A 15,749-nucleotide genomic window follows, 5' to 3' on the forward strand; every position below is an offset into this window, starting at 1 on the left:
ACAAATCTGTTGTAATATATCACGTTCTTTCTTAAAACAGGATAACAATTAGTGTTAAGATCTTGCTTGTGCATCTCATTCATTAAACGTATTTATCTTAATATACACATTTTTAAAAATATATTTCTTAAAACAATTTCGGTTTATAAAAGTCGCGGAATAATAACTGATAGGGTTAAAGATCGTTTTTTTTGTTGTTGTAGTTGTTTTTTTTCCCCCGCGAAATGCAAAATCGGGTTATAAAGAAATGAACACATACAATTGTAAACATGTCATATGCAGAAGTCTAAATAAATACACATTCTCTTTGAATATAATATATATGATATTGAAGCTATACGTTGAACTTAAGAACAAGAGTGTTTTGAATCCGCGCTGATACGAATTTGCGTTTAGTGAAAATTAGACACACGCGAAAAATATAGCAATCTCATTGTAAAAAAGGAATATGACATTGTATTTTTTCATAACCTCTGTTTAAGTAGGGCAGTTTAACAATTAAACTATTAACGTTGTTACATACATATTTCAACACCATGGTAAATTGGAGAAAACTATTATTTCTATACACGTTGGTCATTGACGTTTATCAATTGCCTTCAAGCACGTTTGTGTAAAATGAAAGAATAATGCACACACATGTTTTATATGCATTGCGGTTTATCGGATCATGTTCGCTGTGTAAAACGCGCTCAATAGTTCACTACTTTTTAAAGAATGTTTAATTATGAAATGTTTAAGTAGGTCAGTAGTGACTCAGTACTAGTATAGTAGTAGTATATTGGTCATACTAGGATACAATATAGTTCGTGAAGTATAACATATGAAGAGGTCGCTCAAAGTTGGTTCATGTTCATGTTCGAGTCTAGGGAATATAGAGGATTTACTTCACTGTGCCCCATGCCCTCCACCGATGATTTCTTACGAGGAGTTACGTGACCATGCACTTAACCGGAGTTTGATACTGAATGACGTTTGTATAATAGCTAGAAGATGTAACATCAATGGCACTGATATTGTTGTAGACTGCCCACCAGTCACTCCGGACTGTCCAGCAAGCACTACGATACACACGTATGTGGCAGGGTACGAGTCGGGGATAGTGGTACCAGTCGTATTGCCCGTGGTTGTAATAGCAATAATAATAATAACTATAATATGGTAAGTGAACTATTTAATTGATGTGTTTTCCATCATAAGATGTTCTATAATGGCTATCAATCTCTTTGAATAAAAAACGTATCCTCATTAGCATACACGTGGTAAGCGGTGTATCCGGTTTCATAAGATAAAACATACAAAACAAATGGATAATGTTATGTATACATTTCTTTCACAAAAAATAATACATCAAAATGAAATGAAGGTGACTATATTTTTTGTACTGGTCAATTATAATTCAGTTTTATTTAACTTTCAGTGTACGAAAAAGAGAAAAGATAAAGGTATGTTTTTACATTTAATACTTTACTTGTTATAAATTTAACGTACTTTTGTTTTAAATACATGTTTTCCTTTTAGCGTATTGGTGATAACATCTTAAATAATAAAAAAAAACATAGTTATGTACGGAAGCGCATATTGACCCCCTTATATATATTAAAGTTATACAAAAATTAAAGTTCTATCAGGAATTATAATAATATTACAAAACATACATGTTCTGTATGATTATACATATTTATCATATCTAAGTTTAAACGTTCACCAACTGGCCAGCCGATAAATAAATTCAACGTTGTTTCCCCATTTTATATTTTTATGCAATTTAACATTCGGTTTTTATTTGTGTTAAATATTTTTTAGACAAATGATTCATTTTGTAAAACTGTAGACTTTTTATACAGACATGATTGTTTTCTACTTTTTATGTAACCATATTCATACATGTATGTATCTGCTTAATGTTATGTGCCTCATATTCTAGATTATTATGCATATGAAACCTTACACTTGCAAAAAGCGCATAATTTATACAAAAATTGTTCAGTATTTCCAAGGGGTTTTAGTTGACGCATAGTTAACATCACTCCTCAGTAAAGCCGGCCAACAATTACCTGACGGTGAAAGTGACTGAAATGATTCTGTAACTTTTGAAGTTTCAGAAATGTAAAAAGGGGTGACAGTCATACCCAGGGCCCTGTCTTCAGTTTTGGGCAATGAAAATTTTCGAGTCATTTTCATATGAAAGGGGAATTCTTTTTTGTAAAATTCTGTCTGTCACAAGATACTGCTTACAATAATCAATGTTTACACACTTTTTTCCAAATTTAAGATTTACATAATTATGCTTGATGATGTTGGCTGCAAACTACAAAAACAATTGTTGGAGGGGTATTTTTTCAACATACTTTCTGGAGGGAGAATAGGTCCGAAAAAGGGTTATTGGAACCCTAGTCACTACCTTAGTAAAAACATCTCAGATGTGTAGAGTGCAGTAAGATACAAGGCAACCAGAGTTCAGTACGAATTTCAATTCTTTGAAAAACTTTTAAGGAAGACCATTCGAGGAACATCCTTATGAAGTTTCATCAAAATTGGCCTGGATGTTTAGGAGGAGATGTTTAAATGAAAATGACGACGTACGACGGACGTCAGACAATCACTGACCGCAATAGCTCACTCTTGAGCACTGTGTGCTCAAGTGAACTAATGAAATAATTGTTTAATTTCTGAAATATAATCTTTCCTGTTTTGTGCAATACATTTTTTGTATATAAACATATACAGGAAATAATTCAAAATATAAAAGTCACATTTTTTCATCAACTATACTCGCAATATTTATCTCAATTCAATTACCAATATGCATTATATGCCGCCATGTTTACAAATCTTTTTCATACAAAATTGTATTAAACAGTTAATATATAACGCATTGAAAATGACATACTTATGTATTTTAAATATATGGTGGTCAATATGCGTTTCCGCAGTTATGAGATTTGTTTAATGTTTGTTTTAAGACTTCAAAATTTTTTCGAGAACACCAAGAAGACTGAATTGTGTACTGTCAGACTAAATTTCCCGCTCCTTATTCGCATACATTTGATAAGACGCGACCTTGTCCCGATTTTAGATATGCTCTTTCGATTATCTTTGAAACAAAGCGGGTAATCACTTCATGAACAGAATGTCACTGCGACATTGCTAATTTGATGTGTGTGGTTTCTTTAGATCATCCAGATATCACGTATGCAGCTTCTGTGTCCTTGCTGTCGTTAGCAAAGCCATCATTATAACGTTAAGAGAACTGTTTTATTTCGAGACACACCAACTGAACCAGTTGAATATGTATAACTATAAATGCAGTGATTTTACAAATCATAAATCTGTTTTTTAAAAAGCTGTTTGTGTTACATATATCTTAAGGATGTAGGATTGTTCTTTTTAGCTCACCTGAGCAATGCTCAGTGAGTTTTTCTGATCGCTCGATGTCCGTCGTCTGTCTGTCGTCTGTCGTCCGTCAACATTTGGCTGTATTTTTCAACTTACCTTCACGAAATTTGGTCAGAATGATAACCTTGATGAAATCTTGGCCAAATTTGAAAATGGGTCATCTGGGGTCAAAAACTAGGTCACTAGGTGAAATCAAAGAAAAACCTTGTGTATGCGATAGAGGCTGAATTTTTCAATTGATCTTCATAAAATTTTGTCAGAGTGATTACCTTGTCAAAATCTAGGCAAGTTTGAAAATGGGTTATCTGGGATCAAAAACTAGGTCACTAGGTCAAATCAAAGAAAAACCTTGTGTATGCGATAGAGGCTGTATTTTTCAATTGATCTTCAAGAATTTTGGCCAGAATGATTGCCTTGATAAAATCTAGGTCAAGTTCGAATATCCGGGGCCAAAAACTAGGTCACTAGGTCAAATCAAAGAAAAACCTTGTGTGTGCGATAGGGGCTGCATTTTACACCGGATCTTCTCGAAATTTAATCAGAATGTTTGTTTATATGAAATAAAGGTGGAGTTTGAATATGGGTCATCTAGGGTTAAAAAGTAGGTCACTAGGTCAAATTAAAGAAAAACCTTGTGTACGCATTAGGGGCTGCATTTTACACTGGATATTTATAAAATTTAGTCAGAATGATTGCCTTGACAAAATCTAGGTCAAGTTAGAATATGGGTCATCTGTAGTCAAAAACTAGGTCACTAGGTCAAGTCAAAGAAAAACCTTGTGTATGCGATAGAGGCTGTACTTTTCAATTGATCTTCATGAAATTTGGTCAGAATGATTTCCTTGATGAAATCTAGGTCAAGTTGGAATAATGGATCATTTGGGGTCAAAAAGTAGGTTGCTAGGTCAAATCAAAGACAAACCTTGTGTATGCGATAGAGGCTGTATTTGTATGCCCCCCTTCAAAGAAAGAGGGGTATATTGTTTTGCAGATGTCGGTCGGTCGGTCGGTCGGTCGGTCGGTCGGTCGGTTGGTCTGTCTGTCGGTCAGTCTGTATGTAGACCAATCCGTTTCCGGATGATAACCTAAGAACGCTTGGGCCTAGGATCATGAAAGTTGATAGGAAAGTTGGTCATCACCTGCAGGTGACCCCTATTGATTTTGAGATCTGTATATCTAAGGTCAAGGTCACAGTGACCCTAAACAGTTAAACGATTTCCGGATGATAACTCAAGAATGCTTGGGCCTAGGATCATGAAAGTTGATAGGGAGGTTGGTTATGACCAGCAGATGACCCCTATTGATTTTGAGGTCAGTATGTCAAAGTTCAATGTCACAGTGACCTGGAACAGTTAAACAGTTTCCGGATGATAACTCAAGATTGCTTGAGCCTAGGATCGTAAAAGTTAATAGGAAGGTTGGCCATGACCAGCAGATGACCTCTATTGATTTTGAGGTTAGTAGGTCAAAGTTCAAGGTCACGGTGACCAGGAACAGTAAAATGGTTTCCGGGCGATAACTCAAGAACGCTTGGGCATAGGATCAGGAAAATTGATAGGAAGATTGAACATGACCAGCAGATGACCCCTATTGATTTTGAGGTCAGAATGTCAAAGTTCAAGGTCACAGTGACCCGGAACAGTTTAACGGTTTCCGGATGATAACTCAAGATTGCTTGGGCCTAGGATCATGAAAGTTGATAAGGAGGTTTTTCGTGACGAGCAGATGACCCCTTATTAATTCTGAGGTCAGTATAACAAAGTTCAAGGTCACAGTGACCCGGAACAGTTTAACGGTTTCCGGATGATAACTCAAGATTGCTTGGGCCTAGGATCATGAAAGTTGATAGGGAGGTTTTTCATGACCAGCAGATGACTCCTATTGATTTTGAGGTCAGTAGGTCAAAGTTCAAGGTTACAGTGACCAGGAACAGTAAAACGGTTTCCGGGCGATAACTCAAGAACGCTTGGGCCTAGGATCAGGAAAATTGATAGGGAGATTGATCAGGACCAGCAGATGATCACTATTGATTTTAAGGTCATTTGGTCAAAGTTCAAGGTCAGATTAGCCAGGAACGGTTAAAACGGTTTCTGGGCGATAACTTGAGAACGCTTGGGCCAAGGGTCATGAAAGATGATAGTGAGGTTCATCATGACCAGCAGATGGCCCCTATTGATTTTAAGGTCAGTAGGTCAAAGGTCACGGTTACAGTGACCTGGAACATTTAAACAGTTTCCAGACAATAACTTGAGAATGCTTGGGCCTAGAATCATGAAACTTGATAGGGAGGTTGATCATGACCTGTAGATGACCCCTATAAATTTTGAGATCTGTAGGCTAAAGGTCAAGGTCACATTGACCCGGAACAGTTAAACCCTTTCCAGACGATACCCTGAGAACGCTTGGGCCTAGGATCACTAAACTTAATTGGGAGGTTGGTCATGACCAGGAGATGACCCCTGTTGATTTTGAGGTCAGTAGGTCAAAGGTCAGTGTCACATTGAACCAGAACAGTAGAACTTTTGTTTACAGTGAGCAAATAATTTCTGTTCCTTGTGCAATAACTGAATGCATCAAGGGGGGCATTTCGTGTTCGACGAGCTCTTGTTCAATTGATCTTCATAAAATTTGGTCAGAATGATTGCTTTGATGAAATCTAGGTTAATTTTGAATATGGATCATCTAAGGTCAAAAAGTAGGTCACTATGTCAAATCAAAGGAAAACCTTGTGTATGCGATAGAGGCTGTATTTTTCAATTGATCTTCTTGAAATTAAGTCAGAATGATTTCTTTGATGAAATCTAGGTAGATTGTGAATATGGGTCATCTAGGATCAAAAAGTAGGTCACTAAGTTAAATCAAAGAAAACCCTAGTTTATGCGATAGAGGCTGTATTTTGCAATTGATCTTCGTGAAATTTGATCAGAATGATAGCCTTGATGAAGTCTAGGTCAAGTTTGAATATGGGTCATCTGGGGTTAAAAACTAGGTCACTAGGTCAAATCAAAGAACATACTTGTTTATACTCAAGGTTTTGCTCCAATTTTAATGATAATTGGTCAGAATATTTTTTTCCATGAAATTCCTAGGTCAAACATGTTTACACTGTTATGGTGTGTTTCTCAGGTGAACGACCTAGGGCCCTCTTGTTTTGTTTTTAACCGTTAAGATTTTTTTTCATATTCTGTAAGCTAGAAGAACATTCGTTTCTAGGACAAACAAGAGAAGAAAAAGCACAGATCACTGGACTTTTATTAGCTCAAAGGCTCAATGTGAGCTTGTGTGACCACTTGATGCCCGTCGTGCGTCGTGCGTTTAGCGGCTGTCAACAATTTCTTGTCTGCACGATAGTGGTTTCATTGGTGATTTGATTTTAACCAAACTTGCACAAAGCTTGTTTCACCAGAAGATTTCGGTTTCTTTTTAAACCGGCCATATTCAACCATCGGCTCTAGAGTTACAGCCCCTGAAAGGGCCATATATTGGCTATTTTGGTCTTGTCTGCACAATAGCGGTTCCATTTATGATTGGATTTTAACCAAACGTGCACATACGTTGTATCACCATAAGTACTCGAGTCCTTTCTTGAACCAGTTATATTCCACAATGAGTTCCAGAGCTAGGGCGCCTGAAAGGACTAGAAATTGGTTAGTTTGGTCTTGTTTGCACAAAAGCGTTTTCATTTATGATTGAATTTTAACCAAACTTGCACACAACTTGTATCGCCGTAAGATCTCGGCTCATTTTTTTTTTGGACCAGTCATATTCCACCATTTTCAGAGTTATTGGCCCGTGAAAGGGTAAAAAAATGGCTTTTTTTGTGATCTCCATATTCGAAGACAACATAGCTTTCTATAGAATGGAAATTTCTGAACATCACACAAAATGCATGTCCATTGTAAATTAAAAGTGCTCATTCTGAAGTATTTAAAGAGGAAATAAGATACCACTATGTAATACAGACCATATGGCTGTAACGGGCAGTTTTTAAAAATTGAAGAAAAAACAGCCAAAAGTTAAAACACTGGTCAAATTTGATACAAATGTTCCTCAAGAGACCCTTATCTAAATTTTCAATTACACAATATGGCCCCCAGCGGATAGCGCTGGTTTTCCCAATAGATCTGTATAGAACACTTTGATAATCATGGAAAGCACTGGCCTGATATCAAAATAAATTTACACAACTATTATCATGAAACTTATGCAACGGGACTCAGGTGAGTGAATACGGGCCATCATGGTCAACAATTTCTAAAATCACCTTCTTCTTCAAAACCACTGGGCAGGAATGATCCATTGGTTGCCGCCCCTTTCACAATTAATCAAAGAATTGAAATCCATTCAGAATTTGCTTGCCATGGCATGGCTTATTTATTAAGGAAAATCTTTAAAATTCTTCTCAGAAACTATCAGGCGGATTTCAAAATACTAGTACTTTGTAGAAAATTAATGATAATTACTCTTGACTTACAAGCAAAGGGAAAGTTCCTAACTTATGTTATCCATGCTCATTTTACAGACATGGCTTACGAAGACACATTTCATGAGGTGTGCTAGTATGACATATAACTTCATTCAAGATATCTCTTTTTATTTTACCATATCAACGGCTACGCAGATTTGTAATTATTCTGATGCTGTATGACCTTAAAGGAGAAAGTTCACTTTTGCCCAGAAATGACCTAAAAACTGAATGTCTCAAAATGAAGTGAAGAATAAGGTGTTTTTTTATCACGAAGTATTGTTTTATCAATCTGCATGAAATATTTTTTCAAAGAAAATATCTGACGTAATTGAAAATACTTTTAACATTAAGGGTACAGGAAAACTACAGTTTTTGACTAAAGTTTTGAAAAAATCTGAATTTTTCAATATGCGTACAGCGGTCGACCACATTAAAGATATGACCATAAATTCTGAGAAAGAAGCTTGACCTATGGTCAAAATATTTTTGTGGTCCTTGAGTGTGCTCACTACCAAAACAATTCCTATGTGACCTAAATATGGCAAAAACATGATCATTTTCTTAAAAGTGAGTGATTTCAAAAATATTCAGTGACATGGTTTGATAAAAAAATAAATTTGAATCTAAAAATCTGAATTCACTATACAGGATAAACATTCTGAAAGTAAGCAATGTATTTTTTCTTCTAATTATAACACATTTTAAAAATTCCAAATTCTGTAGGCTATATAAGGCTTAAGAGAAGTATATCCTTTGACCTACTTTCTAAATATTTTAGAATCAGCTTTGATATTTGGACCATGTTCACAGATTTCAATACTTACATGTATGCTTTATTTTTCTTCTGATCCATATTACTCAGGTGAGCGATCCATAGTCATCATGGCCCTCTTGTTTAATTTTATAGGGCATTTTCTTCATCCGCTGTTTAAGCAATTCAGAAACTGTGTAAAATTGAAAATGGTGGTACATTATAAAACATATAATATCCCACTTTACGTTACAGGAATTCAGGTTTTACAGCTTACTATGCCTACAAGGTGATATCAATATTATATAAGCATACATGTCTAACAAATCTCTTTCATTTTTACATGTTAACATAATTACCCTACCAACTGTATTTGCAATGGAAAAAAACGTATTTAAATCTAAATAAATAATTCTATTCTTAAAATTTCGAAAACAATTTGCAGCTCTAATGACACAAGCACAAAAAAAAATGCTTCAAAATGGGAAAAAACAGTGGGGATCACCTTGCATCTATGAGATTTATTGAGAAAAATGTTTAAAATTTTGCATTATGCTATTTTAAATTCTTTTTGTTTTAATTTATATTTCCTAGATTATATAAAGAGCTTTGTTGTAAACTTTTATTTTAATTGTAACATATCAAAACATATAATAAAAATGAGAACCAAATATGATCTACTTTTAAATCAATAGATATTTGAAATTACCGACCTCTACCCCCACTGTACATATTATATCATTTAATTTAAGGCAAATGCTAGCCAAAAATAAAAGTGTTTTTATTTTTGCGCAACAAGTAGAATCTGTTTGGTTAAATGGTATTATCAATCGTATTTTAATTATTTAGCATTGACTTTTGACAAAATATTTGTCAGAAAGAAATATGCGAAAATTCAGTTTTCAAAATGGCTGATATCCTAAAAAAACGGTCGTACATCCTAAAAATGTTTCACCTTACAATTATGAAACCATGTACTGTGACAGAGAGAGGGAACACCAGTGTCCTGTGAACATATGTTTATTTTCTTTTAATTTTGTATTTTGTAAAATACTTCTTTTAGACCCAAAATCTATAACAATAATCTAGTTCACTGCATCTAATCAATAACATTCAGATGAAAAAAGAAATCAAAGCTTTGGGCGTCTGGTGGGGCGGGTTTTAGTAAATTTATTTTCTTTTTTATGATAATTATTGTGTACCTCAATGTCATTTATTTACGGATACAATGTAATACTTAAATTTACATTTTGCCTTTTGAAAATGTCATGTCACAATATCTAACTTTATAAAGCAAGAACAACAAACAGTTTGCATGCAAATAAAAAACAAGACTTCACTGAGAAATATTCACACTCACTATCTTTAGTTTATGAATATCTCACTTATGTAAGTTGCGCTATTGAAATATACTTCTGGTCTGTTTGTAACAAAACAAATGCCAAACTATTAAATTACATGTATGAGAAACAAATACAAGATGAACTCTACTGGACCTCACAAAAAGTTATCTAAAAAGCCAGCTGGAAAGTAGTCACGTAACCATTTGCTGGAATACCTTTTCATTGATAGATCTTATGTAATCTAGATGGTCAGTGTGAATGGAGAAAGTTAAAATTAGGACTGCTTGATCATTGATAGTTCATCCACGATGTTCTTGAATAGAACTATTTTGTGTAGCACATGAACATCTTTTTGATCTAATTAGGAATATTATTGACAGTAAATACACCTATAACTTTAGCAGCGGATAACCCGCCCCAACAATGAGTGCATTGCAGCATACAGTGCAAGTCTATATACTTTGTAGTTTTCTCAAACATACTAATTTGCCTTTTCAGATATTTGTGAAGATTAAGCATTATTTCCAAAAGTATGTTTAGCTGGAAGTATGTTTTTATGCTGTTAAACGTTACTCGATAAAACCTAATCTATAGTATTGTTTATTTAGATTTAAATGTTCATATATTTACAGTCACTCATAAGGAAGAATTACATGAACAAGAAGTCAGGTACAGATAAACGTTCTGATCCAAAGTCTATTGAAGAAACAACTTTAAGCTCTGGTGAAGTAAAAGTTGACGAAGTAAAGGTTCCTGCTGATACTCCTGTACCCACTACTGACCCTGAAGAAACGACTGCATTAGTGCATGTTGAGACAGAAAAAACATTAGAAAGCTATGTGCTAGCACCGGGAGCTGTGTTAGAAGAAAGAAAAGAAAACAACGGAAATGATTTAGATAATAATGAATCAACATTGTATGGAGAAGGAACAAAGCCAATTCCTTTAGGAATCCCTGTCCAGGAAAATATAAAATCTTTTCGAAAGGAAAAGTCTGACAAGAGTGTTCAGGAAGAGTTTGAACCTCTTTTACCCAAACATACAGAAAAAAATGATAAGGAACATTTAGAATCTGTATCACAAGGCAATTCAGAAACATGTAATCAGGAAAATTTAAGAAACGGTGTTCAAAGTCATCCAGAAACTAGTGTTAAAGAATCTGATAACGACAGTAATAATGACGCCGATAGCGATTCTTTTCATTCAGCAGAAAGTGAAACGTACATGGATAGTTAAATCATTAAATCAATAGCATATACAGCAGAAGTATATCATTAGCGTTCTGTCTCCGCTAGATCAGCTGAATATACATGTATATAACTATTTGCATAACAAATTATATAATACAAACCAGCGATAATTTTGACCTACTTGTTGCGATCTAGAAACAGTTCTACCCTATTTCATATACTATCATATTAGACTCGAATATATATATAGTATTCAGTATTTAAAGTTTATTATACGCCAACATTACGGGTTAACATACAGAATCATTTGCAACATCACTTTGTTACATACATAATCATACACATTTTAGTGAATATTTATTTTCATCATTCATAATGGTACATGCATTTGCTGGCTAAAACTTTAGGCATAGTATTATGTTCATTTTTAAATTCCTTTGTTTTAATACATATTTTCATACATATTTATACATTTCTAGGAACAATTAAACTTTTTTCTTCCGCGAAACGGTACGTATTATTTGATCACTTTGGGTGATGTGCGGCGGGTTTCGGTGTCCACAAAGGTTATCCGCTATCTAATGTTCACCAAACTTGGTAACAATGTTTATTTGCATCATATTTCAGGCATAATCGATAATAATCTGGATTGTTCCAGTGGATCTTGAGTTATGCCGTATGAGCAACTAAATATTGCAACTACAGTCTACTTATAGTATTCCTTGTTCAACCTTCATTATACTTTTTCACAATGTTTATGGGCGTGAGATCTCGTACTATTATTAAAAGTTTTGAGTTATAGCTCTTGAATTTCTTAAAATTGTGAAACCTGACAATGTTCGCCTAGTTACCTAAGCAGTTCGTTTTCAGTATTCTCCAAACGAAGTGTCACCATGTTTATGAGTCATATCCAATGTTCACCAACCTTAGCCATGATGTTTATGTGTATAATTTCTTCGAACAGGTTTAATAACCTGCAGGATAGTCTTTTTTCACTCTGAAGTTCTGGCCCTTAAAGTAATATCTATAAAATCCTGTCTGAAATATCAAAATCAAAATTCAGGTGCAATAACAGATTCATTCTTCAACGGAATAAAGCATGTTGATACAGAGAAATACCCTAGATTCTTTTATAGTTTAAAAAGACATATCTAAAATATTCAATTACTAAAGATCTAATCCCAGCAATAGAGGATGAATGTAACGCGATACCAGATTTTTTTCAATTCCAATACTTCTTCATACCAAAACTAATTGCTTTGTCTTTATGACATGCGAAATAAAAACTGCGTTTTACATAGTCAACATTTATACAGGTTGGCGATGTCTTTTTTTACAAATTCTAGATAAGAATGAACTGCATTTTGCGTCATCTGATTTTGTGAACTATTCATGTACCTTTATACAATGTAGCAACATCTAAATTGGCTAATATCGTCTGTCTGAAATGTTTAAGGGTATGTAGGTTCAAAAAAGGTATAAGTCAATGTCTATGAAGTCTGTAAAAAGAACAGTAATAGGAAATAAGAAACATATATCTTTGACTGTTTGTTTAACTGAAAACCAAAGCGGCGAAAGACAATGCTAAGTCAGTCCAGTCTGATTAGTGGTAACTTGTTACTGTTCGGGAGATTTAGAAGAAAAAAGACAAACATACTACAAAGCGTAGGATCTATTGTTTGTACTGGGTGATTTTTTTTTTCAAATGTAACGTTATCGAATGATTCGTCAGAGAGCTGATATTTTTTCTCATTTAACTAAGCCGTTCAAAGGGCCTCCAAGTACGTTTGCAATTTATTTTATGTATGGCTACTGTTATTACTGTACTGAAGAATCTATTTCAACGCTGTTTGTTGTTATATTCCAATCCCAAAACTGCCACAATGTTTGGGTTTTTTTTGCTTTGTTTTTATTTCAATTTATTTAAATAATGAGAAGTACAAATATTACTGAGTCATGTGTTCATTGATAACAACTGATATGAATAAATGGAACATAAATTATAAATTGAGCAAATGAAGTTATGTCTTATTTATTGACTTGAACATTTTGTGTTGTTTTATGCCATCCTTTCTTTATTCAGTGCAGCTTGTATGCCTTTATCGGTTGCTTAACAAATGGTGTGATCTTTTTCTGAAGAGTTTCATGGCAGTAACTGTATCTTCTGTAGCTTTTGTGTAAGGAAATAACAGTTTTTTTATAATACCAGTGTAACAAATAATGTTGTACTTCTGTGTTTTTCTTTCTAACGCACCAGGTTTGATTAAACAGGTAAAAATTTAACGCCACGTCATCTCAACTCGGGATGGACGCCATCTTTCTCATTGATAAAAAATGTAAACAAAAAAATAAAGAGTGGTATAAGCATTGCAAGGGCATAACATGACATTCTACACAATGAATACCTTAGTACAGATATCTAAGATGCTACACTGGTCTGGTGGGTTAAATGCATAACGTCGATCACTTGAAAATGATCTTGAAAAAGTGGTTAAATTTAGTTTATTTACGTGGTTTTTAATTTTCCCACGACTTCTCGGCGATTCACTGCAAAAAGTATTACTGCGCTGGACGAACGGTAACTCTAATAATCAACGGGAGACAACTTAGGTGTCAGCACGTGTATGATTTTTTTTTAAAAACTGTCGATGTTTATAATTTCTTATCAAATAACGAATCCTATTCAGAAAATGCGTCTTCAATATCTGAAAATTATTAATTTCTATGGACCTTTATCAAAAAGTATTACTTACAGTGGACTATTTTGCGAATCGAACTCATTTCCGCTTTCATTTGTGAGACACTTCCGTTATACTTTTTGACAACAATAACATATAAACCTACTGCTACTCAGATCAGTGTAAGTGTATTAGTTAATATGAAATTAGGCTCTGCCTATCTAACGGGAAAACCTGTTCATTCTTCTTTCTGCATTAATTTTCATTTTGATATTTTCAGTTTTGACAGTACTAAGCCTGACAGTTTTGCTCTTGTTATGAAAATTATGAACAAAGGCAAATGTTTTAAGATGTTTGGTTTAAATGAACGAGAGCTAATCATTCTTCTAATGTGTCAAGAGACTGACGATGGAAAATAGTGTTCATGAGTTAAAGATAATAGTGATATTCGGGTGCTCAGAATCTAGTCCCAAAATGCACCAGAGGTGTTACATACATACTAATATTTAAAACTGTCCAGTATACCCCTTTTGGTACATATCTACACTTGGCGTTATTCACCTCAACGATCATGCGTTTGCTGTAAATTTGTTTCTCTTATACAAATTTCTAAATCCGGGAATGCAAAGTTTCTTTTCAGTTCATATGTTACAGATAGTTGTTTTTTGTTTTTTTTTTGTTTTTTAAATACAAATTTTTCCTGCATAACATCATGCTCAACTTCATGGCGCATTGGGATGATGTTGATGCAACATCAAGTCAGACGTGACACTATTCATGCGTCATAACAAACTTAGAATTTTCTTTTAAAACTTATCTTTTTGAAGAGAAAATGGACATCACAATTAATAGGAAACCAATATGAAGTTAGCCTATTAGGTGCTGTCTGAATGACAGAGTTCTCTTGATAAATCAACATCAGTGCCCTATAAAAGAATTTAAGAAGTTGTGTTATCCTAAATTTATGAAAATACCTGGTATTACAGATTCTTTTAATGAAGTTTAATGTTCTATTAAGTTATCAACACAATGGTTTGCATTAATGATGATCCATAATTCGTGAATGTAATATCAGTTTGTTATGATTCTTAGACTACATTAAAATTAAAACTCAGTTTGGCAAAATTTATATTTTAAATAATAAGAAGTACGTCTACTACAGCACAAAGATTAGGAGAATTAATTATAACAAAAATATTTCCGTTATACGGTTAATCATATTAATTATGATAATAGAAACCAGTTAAATAGAAAATTTTCTCTTTTCGGGTGAATGTTTGAAAATAGTGATTTAAATTTTTAATGTAGATATTTCATGTTCTTCTAATAAACTTTTGTAGTATAGATACCGGAACTTATATTATAATCATGTTATCCTAAACACAGACTAATGCCAGACATTGTGTAATCGTAATCAGTAATCGTAATCGATTGTAATCAATTACATTTTGTCAAATAATCGACTGTAATCAGTAATCAAAGTCCATTCCGATTACTTGTAATCGTAATTTAATCGATTACAGACCTATAATTTTAAGTATTCAGCGATTACATTTTCGATTACATCAGGGCAAAAATTTCGATTTTCCGAGCTTTCTGGCGTTTGAGTTCGTTGGTTACCACATAGAAGGTCCTGTGCGCGAATAGAGAGGGATCCGTTTTCTTATTTACCACAAAGAGGGTTTCCATACGAAACACACCGTGACAATGTTTGTAATAAAATGTTATCAGTCTTTATTATTTTACACCAGTACTTTATAAATTTAAAGTGTGAACACAATCATTAGGTACCGTCCAAGTTCACCATATACCCCGGCGGTATTAGTATTTTGTCTATAAGTAGTCTCTTGCAAAATTTTAAATCAATTCTTTTTATTGTTTTGGATTTGGAAAAAAAAACATATTTCGGCGCCGTAGCAAA

At 33.9% G+C, this 15,749-nt stretch overlaps 1 protein-coding gene across 1 annotated transcript; it reads left to right on the top strand.

Annotated features, from left to right (window-relative positions):
* The first annotated feature begins 642 nt into the window (after window positions 1-642).
* Window positions 643-13,302, top strand: LOC123545282 (uncharacterized). The gene is made up of 3 exons (XM_053521229.1): window positions 643-1,161; window positions 1,421-1,445; window positions 10,594-13,302. Exons 1-3 carry the CDS (start codon window positions 824-826, stop codon window positions 11,194-11,196), a joined length of 966 nt encoding a protein of 321 aa, XP_053377204.1. The 5' UTR covers window positions 643-823; the 3' UTR covers window positions 11,197-13,302.
* The last annotated feature ends 2,447 nt before the right edge of the window (window positions 13,303-15,749 follow it).

Source organism: Mercenaria mercenaria, chromosome 1 (genome assembly GCF_021730395.1).
Source record: "Mercenaria mercenaria strain notata chromosome 1, MADL_Memer_1, whole genome shotgun sequence".
In the NCBI taxonomy this organism is placed as follows: Eukaryota; Metazoa; Mollusca; class Bivalvia; order Venerida; family Veneridae; genus Mercenaria; species Mercenaria mercenaria.

What these genes read in the sequence shown, in the direction of transcription:
- LOC123545282 (XM_053521229.1), top strand. Translation starts at nt 824, where the DNA reads ATGAAGAGGTCGCTCAAAGTTGGTTCATGTTCATGTTCGAGTCTAGGG. An exon ending in ATAATAATAACTATAATATG is followed by an intron (nt 1,162 to 1,420) that starts GTAAGTGAACTA and finishes TTTAACTTTCAG; the next exon opens with TGTACGAAAAAGAGAAAAGA. An exon ending in GAAAAAGAGAAAAGATAAAG is followed by an intron (nt 1,446 to 10,593) that starts GTATGTTTTTAC and finishes ATATATTTACAG; the next exon opens with TCACTCATAAGGAAGAATTA.